The 23,020-nt window shown below is 30.8% G+C and overlaps 1 protein-coding gene and 1 long non-coding RNA gene across 2 annotated transcripts; both read left to right on the top strand.

Moving 5' to 3' along the window:
- The first annotated feature begins 364 nt into the window (after nucleotides 1-364).
- On the top strand, nucleotides 365-17,012 carry Prosalpha4 (proteasome alpha4 subunit). The gene is made up of 6 exons (XM_067268952.1): nucleotides 365-574; nucleotides 6,090-6,216; nucleotides 8,219-8,343; nucleotides 12,109-12,231; nucleotides 12,308-12,484; nucleotides 16,841-17,012. The coding sequence occupies exons 1-6, from the start codon at nucleotides 470-472 to the stop codon at nucleotides 16,928-16,930; spliced, it is 747 nt and encodes a 248-aa protein (XP_067125053.1). The 5' UTR covers nucleotides 365-469; the 3' UTR covers nucleotides 16,931-17,012.
- A 1,031-nt stretch (nucleotides 17,013-18,043) lies between these two features.
- Nucleotides 18,044-21,703, top strand: LOC136974155 (uncharacterized). Its single transcript, XR_010880609.1, has 2 exons — nucleotides 18,044-18,176; nucleotides 21,304-21,703. It is a non-coding gene; the product is annotated as an uncharacterized lncRNA (long non-coding RNA).
- Nucleotides 21,704-23,020: the final 1,317 nt, after the last annotated feature.

Below are 23,020 nucleotides of genomic sequence, written 5' to 3'. Positions count from 1 at the left end.
CTGGAGGATCCGAAAGGGTCGAGGAACCCTTGGAGTTTTTTGAAGAAGTTTGTCTGAATATGTCGAGTTTTATCCCTCCTGTTTGAATCGTTCTGAAACGAAATTTAAAAGAAACTGAGTTTACAAAATTAAACATCATTGTTTCTATATTAAGATATTTTATAAAATTTTATAACGTATCGTTACGCACGATAATTTAGTAAATAAAACCATCTCATATTTTCAGTATTTTATTGCTGATTAATTTTAGCGTTAGCATCTCGATTATTTATAACGTTGATTTTTCATTCAGTAGTATTACATTTAATTTAAAATGGAAAAGAAATATGAACCACATAAAATTACAAACTAAAATCGGCAGCAGGTGGCGCTTTGTGGATGACTCGAGGTTTTGGCTAGAGAAACGTCGAGTACGAAGAATTGTCTGCGATTTGAGTATAATTGATAAAGTTTTATTTATTTTTTTAAAATGGGTACCGAAAGATACGATCGCGCAATCACCGTTTTCTCTCCCGATGGTCATCTTTTCCAGGTCGAATATGCTCAAGAAGCCGTCAAAAAAGGATCGACTGCTGTAAGTTGTAATTTGGAAATTTCGTGTAATGGAACTGGTGCGAAATTCAATTTGAAACGAGGATGATAATTGCAATTTCGCTCGTTTTCGTCACTATAAACTGATTTTCATATCAAAAATGACCGTTTTTACACTCCTAGTGCATGTTGTTAAACCTAAATCTTCAAAATATTTGATAGATATCATTTTTAGGTAATCTGTATTGTTTAATATATATATATATATATATGTATATATGTACATATAAATTACCTAAAATTAATTCCTACTAATTGTTTAAGTACCATGTTATTAAATGTATAATAAACTCATTCATTTTGTACGGTTACACCTGTGAATGAGATGATTGTGATCTTATGTAGACTGTATCCAGAGGAGCGAAAAAGTCAAAGGAACCGTATACCTCTATGCGTGATCTTTCGCCAGATGCGGTCCCCAAAATTGGCTTGCTTCCGGGTCTCGGTCGTGTTGCTCCACTAAGACTATTGCATTTAACTACTTAGCCTGAGTGACTATGCTGGTTTTGATTAGCCTACTTGACTGTGGAGTACTTGATGTTATATAGTTTTAGGAGGGTTCTATAGTTGGGATTTGCCCTGTGGATGCTGAGGTGCTCGCTGTTGCTTGCAGTCAGGGTGAGCGATAATGAGTCTTGATCGATGAGGGACATGGAGAATGGGCAGTAGAACTGGTACGTGGTAAAAACTGATCTTTAGAGGTGAATATCTCATGGTCACATGTTTGACTTTTTTATTTGTATAGGAGAGATCTACAATTCTAGGGGGTGGCAAATCAGCATACGAGGTGTGGCTATTAAATAACGAGACTGACGCTGTAAAACATTTTATTTTGATTTCATTCATATTTACTTATTATCACCTTCAATATACACCCCTCTTCTATCCCTACAACACTCCATGCGAATCTTCCATTGTTCGAAACAGTACTGGAAGTCTTCTTCTGTTAGCTCCTTCAGGATGCGTGCCACTTTTTCTTTCATAGGTTCAACATACTCAAATCTTGTTCCTTTTAATGCAGATTTCACCTTAGGAAATAGATAGAAGTTGCACGGTGTAAGATCCAGCGAATAAGGCAGATGATCTAACACCTGGGATGCTGTACTTGGCTAGAAACCTCTTGACAGACAATGCAGAATGAGCCGACATGTTGTCTTTGTGGAGAACCCATGACTTGTCCTTTCACAATTTGGGTCATTTTTTCCTTATTCTTTCACAGAGTTCAGCAAGAACATGAAGGTAATAATTGTTTGTATAATAGTTTGACCTTCAGGAACCCAGTGAAGGTACACAATCCCACGAATATCGAAAAAAACAATCATCATTGCTTTGAATTTTGATTTGCTCATTCGAGCTTCTTTGGCTTTTGGTGAGGTTGGGCTCTTCCAGTGCATGGATTGGCGCTTCGTTTCAGGATCATAAGTAAAAAACACAATTCGTCACATGTTACTATCCTTTCCAATAAGTTTGGGTCATTTTCAATTGCACTCAAAGTGTCAGTACAAACATTTTTGCAAGCTTCTTGTTCAAACGTGAATTTTTAGGCACCATTTTGGCATACACATTTTGCATGTTAAAATTGTTATGAAAAATTTGCCATATGCATTCTTTGTCAATTCCTACAGTTTCAGCAATCGCACGAATACTTAACTTGATGGTCAGATCAAACCAGGTTATCGATTTTTTCAATGTTGTCATCCATTCTTGACATGGAAGGGCAACCCGAGCATGAATAAACTTCGACATCTTCTCGGCCATCTTGAAAATGCTTAAACCACTCAAAAGCACATGCACGCGATAAACATTTATTGCCATACACTTCTTTCAATAAATTATAAGTTTCAGTAGCGGTTTTTCCAAGTTTCATGTGAAATTTCACAACAATTCGTTGCTCTATTGTTACACTTAACATTTTTCCAGCAAAACAAAAAAACAACTCTAATGCAAACGAAGGCTATGGTTATACGGACTTGTTTACAGAAGCGAGAGGTACTGCATTCAAAAGAGAAGGCTTCATGCTAAACAGCTGTTGGTCGCTGGCGTTTGGCACATGCATACTTCTTCTGTAGCAGCGTCAGTCTCGTTATTTAATAGCCACACCTTGTATATCTAACTGTATTGCTTTCTCTATACAATTGAAGTAGTAGATGCAAGTAGGCAGTCTATAATTTAAATATTCTATTAAATTGTGACTAAGAATGTAATGATGAAATTCAGTGACAGTCAGAAAATAGATGTAACACTTTTTTCATTCTGTGCTTCTATTAAAATCACTAATTTTTTGTTTTCCAAGAGAGATAACCTAATTGTTTTAGATTTTGCTTCTTAAATATTGTAAAATTTTATTAGTACTGTATCTTTGGCTTTTTTATTCTTATTTTCAGCAGTTGCTACACTGCCACTTATACTTTATGAGAAATTTTAGAGTAGTTTTAGTTTTGCTGAAATATAAAACTTAGATGGCTCATGAGATGAATCTTTTATAGTGAATTTGATTTCCACTGCTGTTTCATAAAATGAGAACAGTTGAAATCAGCAATAATACACAAGTGACTGCAAACGTCAATAAAACAGGATGGCAACTGATAACAGCAAATTTTTTTATTATTATTATAGCTTCTTCTCATTTTTTTCCTTTTTCTTATGTTTTATTCTTATATAAGCTACATATTTGACTATTAGTTTTGACTTATCACACCATTTCTTTTAGAGAACTTGACTTGGGGTTTTTTCCTTTATATTTTTTAATAAATTCCAAAACCAATATGTACAATTTGGGTTTTCTCCTCTTTATTTGGAAGAGGGGAAAGGGAAAAACCCTAAGTCAAGTTTTCTAAAAAAAAAAGAAAACGTGGTGTGATAAGTTTAAAACTGATAGCCAAATATGTAGCTACGTAAGAATAAAATATAAGGAAAATTTTTTTGTTTTATAAACTTCATCATTTATTTATTGAAAAGAAAATTTCAAAATTAATTATAATAACTGCAAGAATACAATTAGAAACTATATTCTTTGTAGTTGTCATGTTTAAATCTTTCTCTTTCTCCAGAAGTTCATTGATTAGTGATGAATATATTTTGTTAATGGAAAAAATTCACTAGACATCACTACTGATGCAATATTTACTCTTTCTGCTTTCTGCCCTCAACTTCTCTATATGAACTAAGCTTAAAATTATTTATTATTTAATTTTCTTAGTTTATTTTGACATATATTATATTGTAAAGACTTAATTAATTGTAATGGTCAGGAATGCAATAGGATGCAGAGATTTGTTTTATGGTGTTTGTTTTTGTTTTGGAATTTGAGTGTGTGTTTCAGATTGTTTCAACATTTTTCATTTAAAATGAAATGTGAAGAAATTAGGCAAAAGTATTATATACAAATGAATGAACAAAATGTTATACACAAATTTATTTAACTACTGTGTTATTCTGACTTAAAAGTTACCTATGAATATTTTATTATACTTTAATTAATATAATAATTTTTAGTTGTCAAATTCACTTTATAGGGATGAAAAGAGCAATCAGTTTATATCTTGTTAGGGTGGGAAAGTTATCAAATCATATGTCTTAACTGTGAAGTTCTTTGAAGTGTTATTATATAGTTAGAGGATAATTACTAGAAATTTGTTCATTTTTAAGATTAGAATTTTAAGTAGGAAAGCCTAATAATACCAATTGTAGCATGAATTGCATGTACAGAAAATGAATGAGAGAACTAAAGGCAAAGCATATGTTTATGTATATTTGGTAATTTTGGAAAATATTGCAACAGTAGATGAACATCTGTAGTGCACACAAGATTTTTTCACATTTTCTAAAGATGTTCTTAGTGATTAGATGAGGTAAAAGCTGTTTGTTGAGTTCACGACTGCAATTTAAAATTTGCATATAACCCACAATTGCTTTTTATTGCCTTTTAAATGAGATAATCTGTACTATCCTCACGAATTAAAAAGATTTTAATACTTTTTACTTTGTAATTCAGAAAGTTGTTGTCAATTAGATAAATGTAACTATTTATGGACTTTTATTTTATCAAATTTAAAAAGAATCCTTTCTGTAACCTTATAATAATATTAATATACAAACATTTCTAAGCTTGTTAAGAAAATGAATCTGGCAGAAAAAAAGTTTGAAAAATTCAAATATTAGTCTTAAAATCACTTTTAATAGTATAATACTTAAAATACAGAATTTTTTCAGTTACAGTATTAATTTTGATGTATAACAGAAATGTCATAATAATAATACAGTGACAATTATTGAGATTCTTCCTGTTTATTACGCATTCAGAATGTTAATTTTATATGTAATTAAATTCTTTTAAATTTTTTAATGACTTTAGTTAATAAGAAATCAGCTCTGTTTTAGAATTTGAGGGTGTGTTTCAGATTGTTTCAACATTTTTCATTTAAAATGAAATGTGAAGAAATTAGGCAAAAGTATTATATACAAATGAGTGAATATACATCTACCTACGTTTGATGAAGTAGCCCTAGCAGTGGAGACAAGAACCAAGCAAAACATTGTGACTGGTGATGAGTGCTGAGCATACCATTTTATGCATGAATCCAAGGACAGCATGGTATGGAAGCATACTTGATGTCCTGTTCCAAAAAAGGCCAAGACATGTCCCTTAGCTGGTAAGGTGGTGATGACTGTTCTGGGATGTTCGAGTTGTGCATACAGAATCCAGTCAGTTGGGTGAGACAATCAAAATAAACTATTGTTATGAAACCCTCACTTGTTTGCATCAAGCTATCTGGAAAAAGAGGCCTTGGCTGGAAGAACATGGCATTCTTCTGCTCCATGACAATGTCTTCACATGTGGCTTATATTGTGTGTGAAAAACTGGTACTTTTCAGATGGAAGGTTCTCAATTATCTGCCTTACAGTCCTGACCTTGCCCCCTCCAATTACTGTCTTTTTGGTCAATGGAGAGGTTTCTATGAGATTCCTTCCTGTAAGTACTTGGCCAATTATTGTCTTTTTGACCAAGTGCTTACAGGAAAGAAATTTCATGAGGATCAGGAGGTTCAGACCAAGGTGTTGCATTGGCTTTGCTTAAAGAAAATCACATTTTTTGAAGACTGCATTTTGAAACTTGTGAAGTGATGGGACAAGTGCATTAATGTTAATGGATGATATGTCAAAAAATAGCTTATTATATCATTTTTATTTGTTTTATTTGGCATTACTTCTTTTGTGTATTGTCAAAAAATACTCTAATATTAAAAAGTTATTCTGAAAATAGAGGTATAAAAAATTATTTTTAAACATTAGCTTCTAATATTTTTAAAAGAAATTTTATATCTTTATCTGTACAATAACTTTTTATTAATAAATTGAAATAAAAATTAAATGATGTTTAAATTGACTGATTGATGAAGTATTACTTAATTAACATCTTTAATAAGATATGTTTTGCATGTCAATTTATATAATTAAATCAAATGATAAAATTACATGTATATATTTTTTATATGCAGGTGGGAGTGCGAGGAAAGAATGTTGTAGTTTTAGCTGTTGAAAAAAAATCTGTAGCTAAATTGCAAGAAGAAAGGACAGTAAGAAAAATCTGTTTGTTAGATGATCATGTTGTTATGGCTTTTGCAGGTTGGTTTTAAAATATTTAATGAAATGCTATTATATATATTATGGAGTGAAATTCAAAACTTGTATGAACTTTCAATTTTCTCTTTATTTTGAAATAAAGCATATCACATAAACTGGTATAAAATGAAATCTACAGTTATACAGTATTAATTTTATACTTGTTAAGATATCTTCTCATTAGCATTTATAACAAGCATGTTTATAAATGGTATTCTGAATACAGACTGCTTGATACAATATACAAATTATTTAACAAAAAATGAACATGAACTAATAAAAATAGTAGTTATTTGAACATTTAAAATTTTCCATTTCGTTGTTAGATATCTTTTAATTAAGCCATTTTTACTTATGTTATAAAAATTCTTTATAAAGAAACAAATAATTTTACTTTAGTTTTGTTTGAACATTACTATAATTTGAATTTCATTATTAAAATTTCGTTTTCAGTTTATATATATATATATATATATAATATAATAGACTATATAATATGCTAAATATAGACTGTAAAAATTGTAATAATGAAATCTGATATTCATTTGTTAAAAGACATAATAAACCTTCTAATATTTGAATAATATTTAGAGTAAGCTTCTTTCAAAAGCAAAGAAATGACATTGAATAATTTATAATTAAAATAGATAATTGTTTATCAAGAAAAATTCTAATAAATTATTTTATTAGAATTTTAATAACAAAAATAAAAGATTTTTGAAGTGTATCTATATATTTCATTTTTTGGACATAAATTAATTATTGTTAAATTTTACAATTGCTAACAACATTTCTTACAATGTAATTTAAATTATGATTGCTTTGTGTATAAATTTTGGTTCTATAAAGATTGGCTCACATAAAGATTTATGTCATACTGTCATAAATGTACATAAGAAAAATGCACACATGAAAAAATATTCACATATAATAATTTTCATGTAAAAGTGAAGATGTAGGCACAGTTTAAGTATCATAGTTATTTATAATTAAAGTTAATTCTTCATCTTTCTTTTATAATCGTTTGGTCGTGGGTTCACACCTCGCTCAGATAGGCTGGCCACATGGAGTTTTCCGGGTTTTCTCCATATCTGTAATGTCTAAATAGGGGCCAGTTTCCCTTAAAAGACCTCCTGGAAGGCATCCCCCTAGGCTGATTTAGGTAACAAAATAAGCAGTAATATGGAATCAATTGTTTATCTATTGGAATGAAATACTGAAATATTTTGAAAATAAATTATATTTACATTTTTTCAACAGAGTAAAATTAATTCTCAACCTTTTATTTCACAAAAATTGTAATAAAAAATCTACAGGTTAAGAAAAATAAAGATACAGACAATGAGGTAACTTGCATATATATACACAATATTGGCAAATAAACATGAACATATAATTAAGAATAAGAGGAAAACATACACACACAAATATTTCTGATGTTAAATTTTTATATCAAACTAGCACTTAGATCCCAATCTATTAAATTATAATTTTCTAAACAGTATTTTCTTTATGCTATTACTATTATTTTTCTGATAAATAAATATTTTCTATGTGAAGAAATTTCAATTTTTTACTTTTAATATGTTTAAATAAATCTAGAGTAGTGATCATTATCTATATTTTTAAATTTTTCACTATGGATTATTTTATGTAACAAGAATTAAATACAAACATTAATGTGTGTATATATTATTATTATAATTACAACTTTTCATTAATATAACTGTAGTTTATCTTTTAAATAACTTATGCAAATTTTTAATTCAATAATATTTTTATCTTATGAGTTGGTAATTATCAATAAAATTACCTTTGCTACATTTCATAATTTTTTTCTAAATACAAAATTACTAGGAGATAAAATTAGATTTATTTAAAGAATATTAAGTTTTTTGCATTCTTTTTATTTTAAGTAAATTCTTTGTTTAAATGCATGATTAAATATTTAAGAAAATTTTTTATATAATATTAATTTATATCAATTCTATTAATTATAAATTAGGATTGACAGCTGATGCAAGAATTTTAATTGATCGAGCTAGGATTGAATGCCAAAGTTACAAGTTAACTGTAGAAGATCCTGTTACTTTAGAATATATTACTCGTTTCATAGCTCAACTTAAGCAGGTAGGTTTTATAAAACTTAAACCTTTATAAAATTGCAAAATTCCTGTATGTAAGAACTACTAAAATCGGGTTCCTGACCTTTTCTTCTATTGACCTCCGTATAGAAAATCTTTTTAATAACTCCCCTTAAAATTTTTGTTATTTTCCAAGATTGTGTGTAATATATCAAGTAAATAACTAGAGAGGTTGCAGCCATCGTATTCAGCCCAAAACGTGAACGGCAGGTGGCCACCATCTGACAATTCAAGATGGTCTATAATGGCGTTCACTACATCTAGCATGGCGAGTAGAAGATCGGTTTAAACTTCATTTTTTTTTTGTGTGTTTGGGGTTAAAATTATGACCTATTTCATCAAAATAATGATTATTTAAGCATTTACGAATAATATTGTAAAGAAACAGACGATTTTAATCCAGAAATTATTCAATTTTTTAGCAAGTGATGTGAAGTGCCTATAGAATTTACATATATTTGCCTTCATCATAGCTTATCTTAAGGTAGGTTTGTTCTTCCACGGCATCTTCTACCATCAACAGCATAATACATTTGTAAATTTTTTAAAAATTAATTTTCTGAGCTGCTTTTGAATTTACATAAGACACTGCTTCCCTTGACAAAAATATGAGGTAGTCCTATCATTTGATCGTACATTAGGAGACACAATGCTAATTAAAAATAATTATTTAGTGTTATTAAACATCCTATAAATACTTTAAAATAGTTTAATTTGTTTATTTACCTTTGCTGGTAACCCTCAGAAATACAATAAATATCCGATTATTTCATCAACTCTCAATTGAATCTTTGAATACCCTCAACCCTTTTTTAAAATTCCATTGACCCTTGGAGTCCATATCGACCATGTTGGGAATCTCCAACAAAATGTTATTTTAGTTGAATACTATAGAAAATATTTTTTTGGCTTTGAGCATATTGATAAAACATTTAAATTTTTTTTAAAGATTTTTTTTCTTTTGTTTTAACTTTTATTTATATTTGGAATGTTTCAGTTTATTATTTAGAAAGAATAGCAACATTATCTTTTAAAATAACTGTAATAATTCATGTTGCAATTAATTAAAGACAATGAACCTACAATTTCAACAAAATATGATAGAATATAAGTAATTCTTGTCACAGAGAAGTGAACCATGCTCTATGACTACAAGTAACAGTATTGATTATGGTTTAGAATTTAGCTGCTGTCATGCTGAAAAATTTCACCTTACTCAGGAAATTGGTATCCAAAAATCTTTTGTTTCTGCCTTAAACAACTTACCAGTTTATAATATTTTACATTGTAAATTGACTTATTTTTCATTTTGCAGATTTATTTTAGACAAGTTTTTCTGTAAATTATGAGACAATGAATCTAATACAATGATTCTTTTGAATATTTTATACTGATGTACAGTTTGAAGTATTTTCTACATATTTAATTAAATATTATAGTAAAACTCCAATTATCTGAATTAATTGGATGGGCCTTAGACCAGGGATGGGCAACCTTTTTCTATGTAAGGGCCACATTTCAAGACTTTTGAACTGAAGTGGGCCGCATACAAGAGAAAAGAGAAAAAAAATGTCAGTAAATCACAATTATTTATTCATATATAATTGTAAATTAGCATAGGTATACTTAAATTAGCTTCTGGAACTGATGTAAATGTAATATATCAAAAATATTTGGTTAAATATTAGTCACTGCTAGTTTCGATGTTTCTGTTAGCCGGTTTCTTGTTTTAATTTTTACTAAATTCATTGCAGAAAAACAATTCACATACATGAGTTGTAGAAAATAACATTTGAATTTTTGTTGCACACTTCCTTAAGCTGGGAAATTGATATATTTATTCATATTTTATGCGATGCAGGCTGCACAAAATATTACCGTATTTTACGGACTGTAAGACGCACCTTAATTTTTAAGCAATTTTTTTAAAAATGCCTATAAGACGCACCTGAATTTTGGAGGCAATTTTTTGAAGAAAAAAGTGTCTTATAGTCCGTAAAATATGGTAATGAGAGCCACAGATTGCCCATCCCTGCCTTAGACCATTTGGATATACAGAATATCCAGAAAATTGGATTTTTGCTTAAAATATTAGGGCGACCAGAAAGTAATGTCATTCTTTTATGTTAAAATCAAACAAATAAATTTTTAACTTGTTTTTATTTTTAATCAATGATATAATCATCCTTATTATCAACAACCTTTTGCCATCTAATGCACAAATTTTCACTGCCAAATCGATAAAAATTAATTGGTTTTTGAGCAAAATATCTAGAGATGGTGTTTCGGATATCATCTAAATTTTCAAATTTTTTGTCACAGAAAGTGTTGTAGCGATTGGAATAAATGGAAATCCAATGGTGCAATGTTGGGCGAGTATGGTGAGTGAGGCAATACTATCCACCCCAATTCATAAATTTTTTCAGGGTTCGTTTTGTACAGTGTGGTCTTGCACTATCGTGTTGCAGAATAACGTCTTTTCTGTTGACAATTGCTGAACACTTTTCAATTAAAGATTGATTTACTTGATCCAATTGTTCACAGTAAAGGTCTGCATTCACAGTTTTTCCAGGTTTCAGCACTTCAAAATAAACAATTCCATGAATACTCCACCAAACACACAAAAGTGACTTTTTGGGATGTAAATCTGGCATAGCAGTACTTCGTGGTGATTCATTCAGAGAGACCCACTGCCTTTTGCAGTTTGGATTATCATAGAGGTCCCATTTTTCATCTCCAGTGATCAAGCGATCAAAAAATGCTTCTGTATTGTGCCGTCGAAACAATAAGTTGCATGTGGTGGATCGGTTAGCTTTGTTTTCTTCAGACAGATTATGTGGGACCCAAACACCTGCTCTGCGTACTTTACCAATTTGCTGCAAATGTTCTTGGATGGTCAAGCAAGGTTGGTTAAGAGTGTTTGACAGTTCCTTGATTGTCTGATACGGATTTGCTTCCACTTCTACCCTTAACACATCATTGTCTAAAGTTGTTGGTTTTCCTAATCAATATGAGTCGGAAAGATTAAAATTACCAGATCTGAACTTAGAAAACCACCTTTGGCATTTATGAACGTCTAATGCACTTGGATAAACATCGCAAATGTTTTTGGTAGCAACTGTTGCGTTACTACCCTTGTGAAACTCAAAAAGCATACAATGCCGGATATGTACCTCTTCTGGTATTTGGCTGACCATTTCACCCAAAACTGCAAAAAAAATTTTAAGATTTAATTATTTACAAGTAAACAAGTCACTTTAACCTTAAAATGTCTTTCGCACGGCTTTGAAGTACACAATGAGCTAATAAATGATAAACAAATATTGACATGTGCAGAAACGACATTAGCGTTGGTTAAGAGTGTTTGACAGTTCCTTGATTGTCTGATACGGATTTGCTTCCACTTCTACCCTTAACACATCATTGTCTAAAGTTGTTGGTTTTCCTAATCAATATGAGTCGGAAAGATTAAAATTACCAGATCTGAACTTAGAAAACCACCTTTGGCATTTATGAACGTCTAATGCACTTGGATAAACATCGCAAATGTTTTTGGTAGCCTATATAAATATATACTATATATTTTTAACAAAGTCAGAAGACATTCCAGATAATTGGCAGTTTGGATAATTGGAATTTTACTGTATATTTGAAATAATTTTAAGCTATACATATATTACTTGAAGAGTATTAAATTATATTCTAATTATATCAAAGATATAATTTTAACTTTTTAAAAATCTGTTTTTAGAGATATACACAATGTAATGGACGAAGACCATTTGGTATATCAGCTTTAATAGCTGGCTTTGATTATGATGGCACATCCCATTTATTTCAAACAGATCCTTCTGGTGTTTATCATGAGTGGAAGGTAGAAATTGTCTTATATAGTAATTAATATAATTAGATTCTATAAAATATCTAAAATATTTTTTATTTTATAATAGGCAAATGCTACTGGTCGTAGTGCTAAAACTGTTAGAGAATACTTAGAAAAAAACTATTCTGATGAATTAGTTCATGCTGATGAAGCGACCATAAAACTGGCTATTAAAGCACTTTTAGAAGTAGTCCAAGGAAAAAATTTAGAAGTAGCAATTATGCAAAGAGGACAACCACTTAAGGTATTAATGAGTATATTATAGATATCTTACAATAATGAATAATAAATAAGTTATGGAACTACATTATGATAAGCAATACCATTGCATGTCATAATGTGGTCCCAAAGAGGTAAAAAGGAAAACTATAAAATCTCTTATAAAGGTAAGAAAGTTTGGGATTTTTTAAATCGAACACACTACAATGCACTAATTTTTATTTTAATTGCTAAAACTACAAATTAAACAGAAAATACAATAAAAATTAATTTTCATTAATGATTTTGCTGTTACTGAAACCAAAACTGACAGAAAGCACAACAAAATATCTCAATTTTTGTTTATAGCAGAAAAATATATCTGTAAAATGTGAATTTGGTGTTTGAGGAGTGAGTTAAGTCATTAAAATATCATATATGAAAGAGCAAATTGTTCAAAAGACAAATATATGAAAATGAAGGATTGTTTAAAATATGCATTTCTAATTAAAAAAAAATTAAAGTTTTCTTTAGGGACTTTGTTCTGAATAAAAAACAGTTGAATTTCTGTCCATAATTTCAGTAATGATGATGGAGCTGTATATATTATATATTCCCAATTTATGTCTCTTTCCCTATTTACTCCTCCATGTGTTGACACTTCTATTATTTTGGCAATTATGCTTTGCCTGCAGAATAGAGGTATTCTGGCTGGTGTCAGACTCACTGCATGAAAAACTCTGTGAAATCAGAGAGACTTCAGATTTCTGGATGAACCTCCTGTTTCCCAAAGTTTCCTCCAAAGAGCCAAACATAATAATTACATGGCAAATACATCTAGAATTTTCCATCAAAATCCACTGATTCCTTCACTGTGTTCAGGACCATGTTCTGATAATAGCCAAATGATATCTTTTCTGCAGACCTAGCACTCTTGCTAAAACAATGAGAGAAATGTCAGCACATGGAGGTGAGAAGTACATAGAGAAAGAAATATAAATAGGAGAGGAAACATACATTACTAAAATTCCACACAGAAGTTGAACCACTCTTGTATATAGATGAAGAATGTAGAATTATTTTGCTATGAATTATAATAATCATCAAAACTAAGTTTTCAGTTTTGTTTTGATCAGAATAATTCAAAAATTAAATGATAACCAAGAATTTGTTGTATTCCTTATATACAGCCAATTTTTGAGAATTTTAAAAACAAATTTTAATTTGAAAAGCATTGAAACTTCAATTAGGTTGACTTGATCAGAATGACCAGATTGTTATGGCAGTTCTCTGGAATTATAAGTTAATGCAATTGCCATTAAATAAAATGACACAAAAGAGTTAAATCTACAGACTTCTTTTGCTAAAATAATAAAATAATTATGTTACACAAAAAAATAACTAAAATGACGAAGTTTTGAACCTACAACTGCAGTTCCAGTGAGTAGTGTCTTATTTACTTGGCTATTGCCACTCCAAGGATACATGAAACTTTCAAAGACAAGCTAAACACTGAACTTTCAGAGACTCATTTTTTGGAAATGCTTATGAAGTGAGTTCTATTCTTTGGACGGTAGCCGTTTGTGTTTAGGGCTACATGCTCACCAAGTTTAGTTCAAATTGGAGATCTGAAGGTTGATCCTCTCCTTGTAAGATGACCTTTTTATCAAATTATCATGGGTTTGGCCATTCCCACAACAGGCCAGGTGGATTGTGAGGAACAGGGCTTGGTATATGTAGGATGATGCAAAATCCTAGAAATTTCTGGGGTTTTGACCTGTCCAGATTCATTCCTGGATTCCCAGAGCTGCAGATCTTAACCATCTTAAACCATCTGGCCATGATTATCTAATTTTATATATACACTTCACTAGAATAAGTTTAAGAACTGTGGGCACTAAATCATCTTCCTGTCAGCTTGGTGAGTGACTTGTATGATTATATCTAAAGTAAATGAATTTATTTGGTCCGGAAGCAAAGTTTGGTGGATATAGAGGTAGTTTAAGTGGCAATGTATCTGCACAGTAAACAGAAGTTATGAGTTACGATCCAGTTGGGTCAATATTTTCTTTTATAATTATTTCTACTCAAATTATTAAATTTAAGAAGATGGTAGCTTAACTGCCTCTATAGTCCAAATTGCTTAATATCTGAATAGTCTTAGTTGAAGAGTGATAATAGATAAAAATCCAGCTGATAGAAAAAAGCTTGTGGCACTTGAATGGGTGGTTTATGAGACCAAGAAGGAAGTCTGGTAATTTTAATTATACTATGATGTAAAATTTAAATAATAATAATAATAATAGCTTGAAAGGTATTTGTATAATGCCATCTGTTACAGGATTTAATTGAAAAATAATTTTATTTTTAATTATCATAAAAAGGCAAAGATGTTATTTTTAAGTGTAAAGGTGAGTTTATAAATAAAATGTAAATGTCACTAAGAAGTAAAATTTTCATTAAGGCCGAGACTCCACTAGCATAAAACCCCTCACCATAAAAGCTTTTAATCACGTGACCATGATATTTTACACCTGAGCAGGTCATAAAACCAAAGTAAAAGCGAGTTGAGCAGTGTTCAACTTTCGATGCAAATACTGCCATAAAACAGTACCATCCACCAATCAGAAGTCAGTGAAATCTAGGTCATTGTGACATGGTGCAAAAATGGCAGAAAATGAGCTTTTGTGTATGTTCTCTCATGGCTACTCTAGAATAGATCTGGAAAGATTTATCAAAAAAATCTGAAAGTATTCATGTATCTACGACAAGAGGTATCCCGATTATAATAACGGATGCCTAAAATACGCGATATGGACAGCCAAAGGAAAATCCTTGAATTTAGAGGAGTATATAATAAAAAAGCTAAGCTTATAAGTGCTGTATATTATCTTAATAATACAATAATAAATGTTAATTAACATATGAAAGTAAAGATATTATTTTTACTACATTTGTAATTATAGTATAGAAAAAACTCGTAGAATATAACCATTGTCTTTATATGGATATATCACGTATACAACCGTACAGGCGTAACTTCGACAGCACCGTCGCCATAAAAAGTTTGCTAGCCGGACCTCCACTGCAATCCGAATGCAAACGCAAATAGGTCACACGATTAAAAGCTTTTATGGCGAGGGATTTTACGCTCGTTTTTACACTAGTGGAGTCTCAGCCTAAGTCTGACCCATTTGAGATATGATATGTGACCCCCTCCATTCCCTTTTGAGTTCTTTACTCCAAACCTTAATAGCATCAATGCCCCGTATATACAAATTACCGTGCCAAATCTCATTTCTTAATCTGCATCATGCCTCCATGCCGGCTACAACTGGCCTCTTAATGAAAAGGACTTAGTCATAGACAGTACCCTTTTTAGGACATTAAACAAATTCATCACCAAGACCAAGACTCTCACACAGATCACCTATTTATGCCAGCATATGTTGAGCCCAACCAAATGAGCAATAATGACTTACCAGCTTCTACTGATATTAACAATGATAACAAGGACGAAGACAACTGCTATGATAACAGTGGCAAAAGTGATGAGCCATCATTCTGGCTGTCAAAGTTCACACCCCAACTGTGGTCTGCAATTTTCCCATCAGTGAACAAGACCAAGGCATTGTGTTGCCCATCCACCTCTGACTGTATATGAAGTTTTTGTGCCCTCCTTACTGCTTTGGTTTATTGTTATTTTCACTGCAATGTTACATGTCTTTATTTTTGTTTATTGTTTTTACTGAATTTTTTGTTCTTTGTTTTCTATGTTGTAACCCATCCATTCTTGTAAATATCTATGTATTCATCACATTTTTGTAACTTTTGTATAATTTTGATCCTTATATTATAAATTCCGATGCAGCTCTTGGGGCCCTCTTCTCCTTCATTTCCACTTTCCAATCAATTTTTCTCTTTCTTTCTCCATCTTAACTTCTTCCCAGCCTTCTCTCTTTTCAACCCTTATAAGTCAGTTTATATAACAGACAGCCCTCTAATCCTTTATAACAACAACAATCTACTCCATCCTGAGAAATTAAATAGATGCCAAAACACACACATACACACAATTTTTTTTGATTTTTTTGGGTTCGGGGGTTTCATAACATCTGAGATTTGCAAAAATCCCGGAGGGTCTAATTTAATATGATTACAATACTTTCCCATATTATATACATAATAGCCATTAAAGTAAAAGTAACAGATAGTAAATTAACAAAATAATTAAATAATTCAAACATTAGTTTCTTTTACTGTACTCATAGGAAAGAAGGTAGAATTTATATATATATATATTTTTTTTTATAAGAAGAGAAATAAAATATATATATATGGATAAGAGAATTTAATCAATGATATATCTTTAGAATTTTTTATTTAAAATATAATATTTCAGATGCTGGATGCACAAGAAATCGAAAGATACGTAGCAGAGATCGAGAAAGAAAAAGAGGAAGAAGCCGAAAAAAAGAAACAAAAGAAATAGAAACTAAATTCGTTAACATTTCATTTTAATTTTCATTATTATGTTTTGTATGCAACTTAATAAAATTCAAAAATATCTATTATCCTTGTTTTTTTACAAAAATGTATTAAATTTTTACTTATAAAAAATTATTAAAAATATATAATAGAAAAATCTATCAAATATTAAAAAATGCATTCTTGGAAGAACATTTACCAATTTTAATCAAAAATTTTATAGACAGGCATTTTCCTCTCTTTTTTTTTTACAATTAATAACGTTATTTTTCAGAATGATATCAGTTTGTAAGAAGAAACATACTTTAAATTTGCACGTGAATATTGAATTTAGAAATAATTAAAAATTTAATTATAATTCTTAGTTTGTTTTCAGTTTTTAGTAGGGAGGAAGCAAATGTATATGATTGAGACCAAAACTTGTAATAAATTACTTGAAACAATATTCAGGTTACATATTAGTTACAAAGAAATAATTCAAAGAAACCAATCTAACTTGTTAAGAATAATTTTTGTTGAAATATTTCAATTTTAACATTATAAATTTTATAATATAAATCTATGTAAATAATCTTGCAAAAATATAATTTTCATTAGTATATTTGTTTAAAAATTATAATGAATATTAAGTCTTTGTTGTTAATAATAATAATAATAATAATAATAATTGAATATCAAACAAATTGCTATTCTAATTTTTAGAGTTTATATATATATACAGTAAGTCCTCTACTTACGAACTTAATCCGTTCGTGGCGGTTGTTCGCAGGTCGAAAAGTTCGTAACTCGAAAAGACGATGTTTGGCGCAAAAACTCAAATACAACGTTGTTTTTACAATTATGTAATCTTTAGGCTACTTGAATAATGTTGAATTAAGATTGTTAAAGGGAAATATAAATTCAAATCACATGTACTGTACATCAGTGGCGTGCCGTGACATTTGATGATACGGAAGCTGTGTTTCTGTAAGAAGCCGACTTACAGGGGCAATCAATTAATACTGAATAAGTAGAATAATTAAGAAATTTATAGAACACCTGGAATGTAAATGAACATATCACGCGATTTGACGTATAACAAACTGCACATGTGACGTAGGCAAGTTTGTTCCACATTCAAATGTCACGTGACTGATGACATTTGTGAATAAGTCATAAAGCTTCGGATCATCGGCAAACGTTGCTTTTAACTTGCTTACAAAAAGGAACACGAGAAATGAATAAATTCACTGTTATATTCGTCATTATGGGTGAGTTACGTGTTTTATATTATTTTATATATTATTACAAAGTGCTTCTATTCAGTGGCGTGCCGTGACATTTGATGACAGGGAAGCTGTGTTTCTGTAAGAAGCCGACTTCCAGGGGCAATCAGTTAATTGCGCGTCAGTGATGGTCTAGGGCAGTGGTTCTTAACCTTTTTATACTCGCCGCCCACCAAATATTTCATAATTTTTTTGTGACCCCCATTTTTTAATAATAATTATATTTGATATTTGATAATTTATCTATAATAAATTGATTTTTTTATTATTGCTTTATTTTTTATATAATAAATGTAAATCATAACTTTATTATTTCATTATCTATTTAAATAACATTCAAACTTCACAATTAAACATGAAAACTCATTAATTTTTAACAGAAAATAAAATAAGAAACATGTCGATAAATCGATCCAATGTCGATGCTAAAACTAAACTAAAACTAAAACGCCCACTTGTCGTAAGGATTTTGCATATCTTTTGCAAAAATATTTAAATTTTCAAAGCCTACTATTTTTCCTAATTATTTTTAAAATTCCAAGCATTAATAGTTTCTTAAAATTGCTTTGGAATAAAAGAAGTAAATACTGCGGTGTAAGTAGCATATTTACATTTATTTCTTCTGTACTAACAAAGTTGTATGTAGGAAGAAATACAAAATAAATAAATAAAAACTAAATAGGAAAACTTTATCTTTCTTATTTCACTTTTCAATACGATATTCGGATTATACATCAATTTTCTTTTTATTATATTCTGAAGGAAATTTTGCATAATTTGGCGGCCCCCGGCAAACTTCTTATGGACCCCCAGGGGCCGCGGCCCCCTGTTAAGAATCACTGGTCTAGGGTCCATTCGTATTCATTTGTTCGATAAGCCAGTAAAAACTGTAGACTTCTCTAAATGTATTTTTAATATCACAATTACATTCTGAATCGCTAGCCACGATATAAGGGCTAAAATTAAAAATAAATTATAAAAACTTACTCGGTGAAATAAAATGTGCGATGGATATACATACCTGGTACAATGTATTGTTCGATTGTATTAATATATAGTTTTAAAGAAAATTATAATTAAAATATAGCTTTGTAAAGAAACGTACATAAAAATAACATAAAATAGTCTTTACTTTTTAAATCTTAAAACAATCCACTTAGTCAAATATCTTGATACGAGTAGCTAATGGATGGAACTAGTGCCGGTCCAGGTAGGTGTGTAGTGAGTGTGTGCGTGCCAAATCCCGAGGGTGCCGATACCGGTCAATGTCAAATGCCTCTTTTGTCGCATCACTAGTATATCTCAAAGGACGCCACAGGGCTGTTGTAAATTTTAAACGTTTCTCACCGTAGCTGTAAAAATCTAACTATGTTAAACTTAATAGTCATTCGTTTTCTAACTAATTCGTTTTAATACCAGGTGTACACGGAAATCAGTTTCCCACTGTACTGAGCGAGTGATCGGTTCTGTTGAGCTTTTGTTGAAGTAAAATTCTGGCTCTTTCAACAGGGTTTTATTTATGTCCCCATTCCCTAATCTCTTAATTATTTACTCACTTCTTAAGTAGAAATAAGTCGAAACCAGTTACTTTGTACCTGAATATCTGTAGTCTTGGGAAAACAGTGGAAAGACAAATTTTTATGACAACGGATATATAAATCGTAAATTTAAGGAAAATAAATTCTAGTGTCTTTTTTTTCTGTACCATTGTATGTACTGTACGTCTCATTCATTAAATTTGGTCGTAAATGATGCTGCCAAAGTAACAGTTAATTTTTAACACTGTACTAGAATTGTACACGTTTTTTCTGCATCCCCTTACAGATGGGACATACTAAATCGTAATATCACCGGTTTAACATTGAAATCCGTAAGTAATATAAGATGGGAGAGCGGAATAAACGCAGAATAAATATATCAAATATTTTAATGGAGTTTTTTTAAACTCCCGTCAACTATACAGAACTATCATAAAAACGTGCCAGTAAACTCCTATCGGTTGGGTTGTTATAAATCTAGTCTAGGGTGGGCAACCCTTTTTATAACATGGGCCAGAATAAATTTTACGTTTTTTTCCGCGCCGTAGTAGTTAATTGACGCCTTCTTGTGACTCGTAATTTTTTTAATCTGCAAATATGAAATAAATAAATAAAAAGTTAATTACTACATTTATTTCTCTTATCGTTTTCGAAAATTACAAAGAATTGGAAAAATAACTATTAATTAGTTATTTTTCCAATTTAATAATCTATTAAAGATCTCGCGGGCCGGATAGAAACTTTTCGCCAGTCGTAGCTGGCCCGCGGGTTGCCCGCCGTTGATCTAGTCTGCTCGTGATTCACATAATCGGGCGAGGGTGGCCGAATATCTAGCAGGCGGCTAACAGCCCACAACCGGTCCGGGATATAAAGTCGCGTACTCTTTACGCGTGTGTCGCTTCTACCAGCTAAACCGTGTGAGGTTGGTGCACTGTAAACCGCATGTGCTAATGCCTATATAATCTGGCTGATTGGAGACTGACCCGGTTTCGACATTCCTTCCGCCACCGAATTATTCGAATATACAATAGCAATCTTATCGTTTTTTTTTTCACATGTAGTGTAGAAATTTGTAAAAGATACATAATGCAGTTATAATAAAATATTAATTTTAATTAATTCAAAGTACGTTAAAATATGAAAATTTATATTTTATAAAATTCAAGGGAAGGTCATTGGAAGGTGGAATCGGCGCTTCCATCGCTTCCAATGACGGCACGCCACTGCTTCTATTATTATCGTATAATAATTTATACAGTAGGCCTACATATATTATGTGAAAGCAGTATAAACGGCTAAGTAGGCTGAAAACTGCATTTGCAGGTGTTGAAAGTGGAAAATTTGTTATTAAAATACAAATCATTCTTCTCGTTAGAGGTAATTTCAGTTTAAAATTTGCTTGTTTTAATTATTATAGAAACATCATTATCTAAGAGGACGGAAAAAACGTTAAATCGTAGTAAAACAAGATAAACGTATTAAGTTCATTATTTTCTCTTGAAGATTTCTTTTTACAATAAATAAAATAATTAGTAATTTACAAAGTTATCAATGCAAAACTGTATTTTTTTCAGTAATTGCTCTCTCGGATAGTGAAGGTAGAAATAGAAATGCCCAAGATCACAGTTCCATTTACGACCTACTAACGTTAAATAGAAGAATTAACATTGTTAGCAGTGTATTACGTCGTATAACTGATAATAATCCAACTCCTGGACCTACTCCTAAAACACCTACTGTTATACCTGCCGATAAACCTGTTGATGTATCTGATAATTCTAAAATCGTAATTCGACCTCCATCTGATATCGTAATTCAACCTGCACCTATTAACGTAATTATTCCAGGAGCTGTAGGATAAAGTGGGATAGTTTCTTTCAATAGGGTAAGCCGATCAGTCCGTATGTAAAAAGATTATAATTGAACACGTGTCAGGGAGAATTTGATTAAAAATTTACCTGACTAATAAGTTAATTTTCGGTGTTTCTGGATGATATTTCTTAATTGTTTATACGAAGTTATATACATTCAACATTGTTAATTACTTATGGCTTTTGCACTTTCATTTAATAAATAAATTTTTTTCTTCTCTAACATTTATCTCTTAAGCGCTGGAAATTCCCCCACTTTACTTAAATCTCTACCCGTAGTAAGTACCAAATTTGGTCCCGTGTCGTTTTATTGTCGGGGAATTGTCGTGAAAAAAATAAAGGAAATTTAAGAAAATTACTACAAAACCGAATCCCAAATTCGAAAAATAAGAATAAATAAAGGTCAGTACTATCAATAGAGAAGTACTGAATTTATCATTGTAATAAAACGCTTTCTTTGCCAGTTGCTTGAACGGTGGAGTTATACAAAGAAAATAAATGCACAATTTATAAAAAGTTAGAAATGCGTTTTATTTCAAACGTTGAAACGTAATGTAATTTTCGGTACCGGAAATTCGTGCATCGGTGTCTTCCGTCTTAAACTTTCAAAACCGTATCTGGATTTTTGGGCGCGTTGCTCCTGTATAACATAACTCTCTTGAGAAAATTTTGAATTAAAATCACGTCACTGTCGGTCCAGTAGGGAAATCAGTATATAAGCTGGAGGCTTATATATGGATCGACACCGAATATTAATTCCATATTCGGTCTCGATTTTCGTTCTAACTCAATTCTCGAGATGAACAAACAAAAGACAGACAGTTAAAATGCACTGAAATTCCAAATTTAAATTAACACATGACCAATGTGTTAATTTAACGTGACGTGATTTCGTCTGAGCTGCGCGGCTACGCGGCCGCGCACTGCTCAAATTGTTACCGCGCACGAGTATTTATGTGCAGCGCAGGCGGCATGCACACTGATTTGAATTGTTGTTTACTTATTTCTCACTCTGTCTACAACATGTTACGTAGGCCTATACTTCGTATGACTACGTATACTTCGATTAAATACATTAAATGATTGACAAAAGATAATATTTTGTATGGAAGTATGTTTTAAAATGAATTTTAATCTCTACTTTATAATTAATTATTTTACAGTAGACCCCCCTATAATACGGTAGATACGTTCCGTGTTATATGAATCCGTGTTGTACAAGTCACTTAAATACATGAGCCAATCACTGCCCGGCACTTGTGCAGTTTAGGGGCTACGGCTGTTTGAAAGTTTTCTTCCATAAAATTAACCGATTCTAGACTAATTTGACTCAACATTTCCAAATCACGTATAATTTTTTTTGGAGTAATCCATATAAAGTATGCTATAAACAAAAAATTGTAGGATTACTTACCAAGTG

The sequence above is a fragment of the Centruroides vittatus genome, unplaced genomic scaffold (genome assembly GCF_030686945.1).
Source record: "Centruroides vittatus isolate TY-2023 unplaced genomic scaffold, ASM3068694v2 contig_344, whole genome shotgun sequence".
Taxonomy (NCBI): domain Eukaryota; kingdom Metazoa; phylum Arthropoda; class Arachnida; order Scorpiones; family Buthidae; genus Centruroides; species Centruroides vittatus.
This window is presented reverse-complemented; position numbering and strand designations above follow the sequence as displayed.

What these genes read in the sequence shown, in the direction of transcription:
- Prosalpha4 (XM_067268952.1), top strand. Translation starts at nt 470, where the DNA reads ATGGGTACCGAAAGATACGATCGCGCAATCACCGTTTTCTCTCCCGAT. An exon ending in TCAAAAAAGGATCGACTGCT is followed by an intron (nt 575 to 6,089) that starts GTAAGTTGTAAT and finishes TTTTATATGCAG; the next exon opens with GTGGGAGTGCGAGGAAAGAA. An exon ending in TGTTGTTATGGCTTTTGCAG is followed by an intron (nt 6,217 to 8,218) that starts GTTGGTTTTAAA and finishes ATTATAAATTAG; the next exon opens with GATTGACAGCTGATGCAAGA.